At 37.3% G+C, this 8,725-nt stretch overlaps 1 protein-coding gene across 2 annotated transcripts in view; it reads right to left on the bottom strand.

Annotated features, from left to right (window-relative positions):
* Positions 1 to 7,996, bottom strand: part of LOC122067750 (ribosomal RNA small subunit methyltransferase NEP1-like) — an 11,900-nt gene extending 3,904 nt beyond the window's left edge. Inside the window, exons 1-6 of one of the 2 annotated variants that reach the window (XM_042631590.1) lie at positions 7,613 to 7,996; positions 7,276 to 7,368; positions 3,929 to 4,073; positions 3,679 to 3,789; positions 3,518 to 3,600; positions 3,333 to 3,390 (exon numbers count right to left, since the gene is read on the bottom strand). In XM_042631590.1, coding sequence (XP_042487524.1) covers positions 3,333 to 3,390; positions 3,518 to 3,600; positions 3,679 to 3,789; positions 3,929 to 4,073; positions 7,276 to 7,368; positions 7,613 to 7,900 — 778 coding nt within the window. In that variant the 5' untranslated portion in view covers positions 7,901 to 7,996. The remainder of the gene's footprint in view (positions 1 to 3,332; positions 3,391 to 3,517; positions 3,601 to 3,678; positions 3,790 to 3,928; positions 4,074 to 7,275; positions 7,369 to 7,612) is intronic. The other variant, XM_042631591.1, reaches the window with a different exon arrangement.
* Positions 7,997 to 8,725: the final 729 nt, after the last annotated feature.

Consider the following 8,725-nt stretch of genomic DNA (forward strand, 5'->3'; position numbering starts at 1 on the left):
CGATCCATGAAAACCGTACGATTTCCGATCCTTACCATTACCGATCCATATTGTATCAGTTTCGGCTGTGACCGATACCGATACCGATACCGAGTTTTAAAACCTTGCTTACCACATCCTCACATTGGATTTCTCCCAAATACCAGAGAAATAACTTATCCTGGAGTATGTTGTTATAGATATTTCAAAGGATTTTCAATTATTAGTTGCTTTGCATTATATTTTGGGGAGGGCTTCAGTTTCAGCAAAAAAAGATAATTCAAGGAGCTGGAAATAAGAAGATCCAGGAAATACTCAGTTGGTCACAAAGTCCTTCATCCCCACCCAAAGAAGAATCTGAATATAAAATCACTTTCTAGGGTTTCATGGCTGTATCCATAGTTGTCAAGGTCGCCTTGGCGTCCAAGCGGTTTTCCTGGATCCTCGGCGACTGTCGCCTTATTGCATTGCATGTCACCTTATATTTTTGGACTTATCTATGCCAAATATCAATTAAGTATATGTTTGATATATTTAAGATATTATTCATAAATAGGCAAATACCCTCCTATTTGAATCCAATAAAAATAGTTTAAAAATCAAATTCCAAAAAGATAAAAAATCAACCCCCAGTCGAAGAACAAAAACTGAATTTTTTGTTGTAAGGGAAATTTTCAACTTTTAAATACTGAGGTTTACAATTCTGAAAATTTTATAAATCTTATCACGGTAAAACATCGTTAAAAACCCAAAGTCCGATAAAATAGTCTTTTATTTGAATGTCTTTAAAATTGTTTTCTTTCAGGCGATTTCAACATCATTCACACTCTTTAAAATAAGTTTGACCGGAACATAACTTCATCATTACAACTCAGATTTAAGCAATCTTAGACTAGTTGAAAAGCTGGTTTTGTGCTACACCTGATACAAAAAATCTCATGTAAAAATAAAATCATTTGACCAATAAAACTTATGAACAAGAGCATTTCTCTAAGTGCTGATTTTTTATGACTTAATGTTGATCTTTGATGATTTAATGTAGATTAATGTTGATTTCTGATGACTTGACGTGGCTAAATGTTGATTTTTTATGATACAAGGTATATGTAGCATACTAAATAATATTATAAAAGAATGAAAATAAATAATAACACATGGTCGCCTAGTGCGCCTTACAGCGGGCACATTGGCACCTTGACAACTATGGTTGTCTCATTCATATGGAGGATCTTACACCAATTCAGAAGAGTTCAAGAGGTCATTAAAACTTTCAAGGCGAAGGGTGTCTGGTAAACCCAACAGTACTTTGGTAATGTAGCATTTTCTCTTTAATAGGTCTATATAATGAGGCAAATTGGAGCTAGCTTAGTTGTTTATGTAAGTCATTTTTTCTCAAATGTTCAATGGCTCTGGTATTGTACCTCAATGTTTTTTTTCTTTGTAAGAGATGCTTTTGTAATTAGACAAGTTTGGTTTCTTCAGCTTAGGCATCAACAAGTAGCAGGTGGTCCTTTTTTTTTTCTTTGAGAGGGAGATGTGGTGGGGAAGGGGGTGTTCTTAGTTTCTATTTTCCTTCTTAGTAGGAACTAAAGGGATGTTCAGCACGCAAAGGTAGAAACATGGAGTGGGAATAAAAAAATAAAAAAGCACATGGTCCACATCTCTGATCTCTCTGTTTTGGAATTTTGGGAATAAGTTTTTTGGGCTGTGAACAATGGTGTGATTCACGGGGTGGACTAGGACAGTGTTTGGGACAAGTTCAATTCTATGTAATGACTCTTCAATTTTTAGCTCTTTAGAACTGCTCTTTCCGAAGTGAAAAATGACTTCTGTGTTTAGGTATGGACCATCTATATTAAGTATCCATTTTTTATAGGACATCTGCGAAAATCAAAGAAATGCTTCCCAAAAGAATCACCCCAAAAAATCAGGAGGGAAACCAAAGGGAGCTAATTTCCTATTTAAAAGCAACATGTTCCCAATGCAGTTGTTATCTTATTATCTTTTGGCAACCAAACTGTTGAGTTTAACATGTTTAGGATTGGCAAACAACCACATATGGAAGAAGAGATCAATATGCTTGAGGATTTTCTAGATTTTTCTGATGATTTAGTTACCAACTTTGATATTGATTTTGATTCAGAATTCCAAGAGTGTATGGATGAGTTGGATGATGATAGTGAAAATTTCTTTTCTGAAGTCTTGAGTCATCACACACTTGTGGAGCCCTTAGGACCCCTTTCCAATTCCATTCCCAAACCTTCCATAGTTGAGCCCCCTAAGTTAGATCTTAAGGAGTTGCCATCTAATTTGAGGTATGCTTTCCTAGGGCCTAACCAGACTCTTCCTGTAATAATTTCTTCAAATTTGACTTCGAACCAAGAAGAAGAGTTACTTAAAGTGTTAAAAGATAATAAGGAAGCCCTAGGTTGGACCATGGCTAATATCAAGGGTATAAACCCTTCCATTGTGCAACATCATATACATCTTATGGAGGATTCCAAACTATCCACGGAACCCCAAAGAAGAACTAACCCAATGATGATGGAAGCCATTAAGAAAGAGATCATAAAGTGCTTGGATCATGGAATAATTTATCCTATTTCTGATAGCCAATGGGTAAGTCCAGTTCACGCAGTGCCTAAGAACTCTGGGGTGACTGTAGTTGTCATTTATTTATTTGAAAAGAGTTGCTGCTCTCATATCAGGTGATTATGCATGTGGAGATCCCTAGTGTTCAATTGTAACTGAGCTAGAAGTTAGTTGCAGCTAGGTAACACCCAGAAGAGGACATCGCTAGCAGACGTGAACTTCAATGAATTGATACGTAACAGATTATGGGGGAAGCAAAACTATCAAAGATCCACATTTATGGTCCGATAAAAATTTTACCCACAAACTTCTCAAAACATTGAAAACTTCATTAAGCCAAAAGGTTTCTTAGACCTGCAGGTCTAGGAATTTTTCTCATCTGCACACTTATTTGGTGCCACGTGGAAAAGTGATGGGGCAATTCCAACCGTCGGATACTTGGATATAATGATCTGGATTCTTATATATCAAAGTTCAGGCTCAAATTCAATAATATACCCTCCCATGTATGTCCATGCACCCTTTTGCTACTCCCTAATTTTTCAATGCATTTTGTTTTGTCACTACGCAAACTTCGTTTGGGCTGACACTTGATATGTGAGCCGGGAACCTTGGGCCTACCCATTTACAATATGTCAGCCCCATCCAACCTGCCATGTGGTGGATATGAATGTGCAGACCAGGAACCGTACTTCCATTAATTTGTTATGAGAATATTTAAGAAAAAGAAGGAAATTAATTTTCTAATTATTGTGAAGTACCTGATATAAAATCATCAGTATAATCAGTATTGATTTTCCCATGGGCCATTGCACCAACCTGAACACAGATGGGACTGGCTTCAATCAGATAATTCAATATTCATATATACATCAGAAACAAAAATTAAGAAATAAACCCATGAAAAGATGGAACCGAATCAAATAACAAGGTGTTCTGAATGTACCACAAAAACAAGGTTCACATCATTGTTGGCAGCATTAACATAGTCGTGAATCCTAACCATCCTTTCCGCACTGTGTGAGAGTCCTGAAGCATCAAAAGTTTTTCAGATTCTACCAAGATACTTGGTCTAGTCAAAATACAAGAAAAATAAGAGACACTCACCGATTTTGCGAGAGTTGAGAGGTAAATACCGTGTTACAGGATTCTTAATCACACGCAAAAGTTTTTCACGCTTACCACTGGCATTTACACTCAGCTTTTGTAGCAGTTGCACTGCAACAAATGTAAGATACAAGCAAAAGGAGTGAAGGAAAAATAAGTAAAATAAAGCAGAACTAAGATATTGTACACAAAGTACAATGCATATGCATGGATCGACACAAATAAGAGTGGCTGAATCAACTGAACTTACAAATTAGGCCAGAAAACCGCTTAAATGTCCTTGGCATTCGAGCATAGGGCTTAATTTCAAAAAGCACTCCCTTCTCTGTCTTCACATATAGAGCTCTCAGTCTTCCAGCCTTATTGAGCCGGCTATCCAAAATCGAAAGAATAGCCTGAACAAGTTGACATTTCCATTGTATAATAGATGCTCAGAATCAGGAATAAATTCATGAAAATATAGACATGTAAATCCAGCCAATGTCATCCAATACCTGATTCACATTCAATACAACTTCTTGAGGAAGCATAGAAACTTATTTCCAAACATTACGCATTTCCACATTCCACATTTCAGGCAAGAATTAAGTGTGTTAGGTTTTAGATGATTCAGTGCTATGTAATAAGGGTCTCAAGGTTCAATATTCAACATCATGAAAAAAAAAAGGCTTTCAATAATTCCATTATGAGATAGAAAGTTGAGAAAATTGGAGATCATAAAGATATCCACAGAGGGCTCCTCTAGGGATTAGTAATACTTAACTACATCACTAATATTCTTGTAGGAATATGATGTCTATTGATTGCATTATGTTTTAAAATGGGGTTGTACTCTACATGACTTCTCGTCACTTCCAATAAAGTGTGCAACCTGTATCAAGGGATTCAAAGTCCATATCCTTTTGTTCACTGCTTCATTGCCAGCTGAAAAGCTATATATAGCTTTTTGAAGCAAACAATTCAATTTCGTTTTGTGTCAGCCTCTGTTGTCTAATCCACTCAAGAAAAACCTATTGGGTTCCTCCTCCATGTGGAGAGGACCAACATGTTTTTTGATGAGGCTGTGAAGTCATAAAACTGACTTCATGCTCTCCTCCTCCCCTCTCATTCTCTCATTTTTGTTTCCAAGCCTTGGGTTCGTACATTTTCCACAAATCTTGTTCAGAGAGAAAAGAAAAGAAAAAGAGTTTGCCCTTCTCTATTGATTCTATATGAGTTTGAGTGAAAGGAAAGAAAAAGTGGTCTCTTGTGTTCCTCTTTGGCATGACGGTGTTCTCCTTGTTCAGGGAGGAAGGAAAGGTGACAGTTTTTTTTTTTGTATTTGTCATTGCCAATATTGAAGTGTGAGTATAGGTTTTGTGAATCCACCTTATTATTCGTTGAGTTATTTTGTTATCCAAGAGTGGGTTATACTTCTAGATGCTTGGTAACCTCTAGTTTGACTAGAGAGAATTGTAATCCCATTATTTTCAAAGTGGAGGTTTTATTTGGACTAGGTCCCGTGGTTTTTCCCTTTCACCTTGGAAAGGTTTTCCAATTAAAAATTGGCGTCCTTTTGTGGTTTGGCATATATTTTGATTTATCTGCATTATTAGCTTTGCACATAATTTGTTGTTTTGTATCCACATTAATTTGCATTAAGTTGGAAAGAGCTTGTTTTTCCCAACAAGTGGTATCAAAACTTGGCTTTGTAATTGTGTGTAAACAATGGAATAAAAAACTAGGACATAAATAGTTAGTTTCAATGAAAGCAACTAGACGATTTGGAAAGCAAGAAATGGAAAATTTACATAATATAAGGATTTGTATGTGCCTATATAGGGTGAAGTGGCAAAACCAGAAAAAGTGTGATTCCGAGTGGAGAACTTCAGACCGCAAAGTCGTTGGTTTTATCCGACAATGGTTAGATGATAAAGTTTTCCATCATGTATCCACAAAGACGTCGGCAAACTCATTGTGGAAGAAATTAAAAGGGTTGTACAAACGGAAATCCATCGGCTACAAAGCTTTTTGATAAAAAACTTGTAAACCTGAATTATAAACAAGAACTCAACAGCAGAATATCTAAAAGAGGTGTAAAGTATTGTGAACCAACTCTCGTCAATGAAAATTGTGTCAGATAATGTGTTACAAGCCTTCTTATTTCTCTGTTCACTACCTGACAGTTGGTAGGCACTAGTGGTGTCTCTTGATAATTATGCACGAGATGAACTCACAATGTGTTAAGTAACAGGAAGTCTACTAAATGAATGAAGAGACAAGAGAGAAATCATCATATTCATCTCAACAAGAGGCACTTTACCGCAAAAAAAACAAGGGGAAAGTAGACATAAGAAACCTTAGTACTGAGATAATCCTTTAAAGAAGCAAAGGCCAATGAGTATAAAGCTGAGTAGTTGAAAGCTATGCAAGAGGATATGGATTCTTTCCATTAGAACCACACTTATGCTTTGGCAAAGCAACCTATAGGTAAGAAAGCAATAAAATTGGCAAGTTGAAGTAAGACAAGTACAATGTTCATTGTAACAGTTAGAGTGTCATCCACTTGAGTACGAATATGAGTTTCCATTTAAAAAATAAACATATTTGTGTATGGCATCACTAGATTCAAGATGTTCTTATACAAGAGCTTATACAACTTGAGGAGATTCATATGGACAAAATAGTGCAGATATGATGACAAAAATGTGATACATGAGTTCTGCAAAAGCATGGCAAGTTTGGGTTTGCCAAATCCCTCCTCTTGAGTCAGAGGGGGAGTTTATTGGGTTCCACTTCCACTTGGAGGAGGACCCACATGTTTTTCTACGAGAGGCAATGAAGTCACAAAATTGACTTCATGCTCTCTCCAGTTCAATTAATTAAAAAGCATAGTTATCAAGGAAACAAAGTGACCAAGGCGATGAAGGATAGTCAAAAGTTAAGGCGACACCAATAAGGTGTCAAGGCGTTGCCTAGGCAACCAAGGTGTCAATCCAGGCTGAACCACCTTATCGCCTAGGCAACGCCTGCACCTTGATAACTATGTGTAAAAGAGAAATAAAAGACGGTGACAAGCTCTCCCCTCATTCTCTTGTTTCTGTTTACGAGCCATGGTTTCGTACATTTCCACCAGAGCATGCTCCACGAGAAAAGGAAAGAAAAAGGGGTTTGTCTTTCTCTATTGATTCTCTCTGAGTTTGAGTGAAGAGAAAAGGAAAGGTGACGATTTTTCTGTATTTGTCATTTCTAGCATTGAGTTGTGAGTATTGCTTTCGTAAATCCACCTAAATATTTGATAAGTTATTTTGTTATCTAAAAGTGGGTAGCTTAGTAACCTTGAGTTTGATTAAAGTAAATTGTAATATCATTATTTTCATAATGGAAGTTTTATCAAGATTAAGTCCTGTGGTTTTTCCCTTTCACATAAAAAGGATTTTCCACGTAAAAATTGGTGTCTTTTTGTGGTTTGGCCCGAATTGGTTTTATCCACATTATATATTTTGCGCATATTTTGTTGTTCTGTACTGGGAAAGAGCTTATTTTTCCCAACAAAAACCACACAAGAAGAAGAAGAAAATGGATGAAACAAAGGTAAGACTCCAGATTCAAACAAACCTGGAAAGCAATGTCAGGCCTATAATCAGCAGGTTTCTTCCCATGTTTCAGCAAAAAGTTGACGTGATCATCCGAATTCAGAAGTTGGTAAGTCTGTTTAAATAGAAACAAATTTTAATAATTTTGAAAAGAAAAAATATTAAAAATTTGAAATCTAAATGACTTATGATGGGACCAAATCCAAAATTTGGCAGCATAATAAGATTCACAAAAGGAAGACCCGAATGCCCCAAAAACAAAACTTTATATATCAAAACAATTTTTTTTTTTTAAATCTAATCCTTAAATTCAAAACCCTAGAAGAAGAAGATTGTAGCGAATAATTCGTATTATAAACCTTTCCAACTTTTGCGACTTCCAGAGAAGCCCGCTCGAGAACGAAGATGACACCAGCCCCAGAGTTCGCATTGGAGGCTACTATTGGAATTCCAGGAAGTTCATCCGCCGCCTCGCCTGCTCTCCTCTCATCTTCTTCATCTTCTCCTTCTACTGCTGTCGTGTCCTCTTTATCGTCCTCCTCCTCCTCCTTCTCCTCTGCCTCTTCTTCCTCTTTATCCTCTTTATCGTATACTTCTTCTCCTATCTTCTTTCGCTTAAACCCTTTAACCCGGTAAGGCCGCACCATCTCTCTCAGCAGCTCGAGCTCTGTTTCTCGTTCCCGCCCTGCGCCACTTGGGAGGTGTAACAGACTGAAGTGTTAAATTGGTCCGGCGATAATTAGGGTAAACGGGACACGGTTCCCTTAAAAAAAAAAAAATCGTGTGATCCCAGCTCTAGTGCGGTGACCAATGGGAACTAGGGGTGTTAATGGGCTGGGCTGGGCTGGGCCAGCCCAACCCTAAAGTTTCTTACCTGCACCTAAGCCCAGCTAAGCCTTAGGTCGGGTTGGGATATCTCAACCTAAGTCCAACACTATCGGGTTTAGCCCAACTGAATTCATCCTGATGAACTCTGATTGGGCCAAGTTTTATCCAATCCAGTCCAACCCAATACTATCGGTTACTTGGCTACTTGATCTTTATGTATTGCAGAGGCCAAAGACCAAAGTTTTCTTATATGTGTAGATTGTGAAAAACAAAAGACCATTTTCTATAAGTACCCATTAATAATTATTAACATATTTATATGATTATATACTTAATAAACATGGTAGGGTTGGATTGGGTTAAGTTGAGGCCTCAACCCAAGCCCAACCCAAGCCCAACCCAACCTTGCCTCGAGTTTGAAAATCTCAACCTAAGCCTTGTTCGGGCTTAGAGTGAACTAGGATTGGTTCGGGTTGATCGGGCTTTTTTTACACCCCTAATGGGAACACTTGTGAAACCATTAATAGTGGCAAAATTTTAACTTTTATGAAAGATGAAATGGTCAAATTAGGGGTGTCAACCGGTCAGACCGAGCCTATTGGTGTCAGGCTTTAGTCCGGCTTCTTCAATCTGGTTACGGACCT

Source organism: Macadamia integrifolia, unplaced genomic scaffold, assembly GCF_013358625.1.
Source record: "Macadamia integrifolia cultivar HAES 741 unplaced genomic scaffold, SCU_Mint_v3 scaffold31, whole genome shotgun sequence".
Taxonomy (NCBI): domain Eukaryota; kingdom Viridiplantae; phylum Streptophyta; class Magnoliopsida; order Proteales; family Proteaceae; genus Macadamia; species Macadamia integrifolia.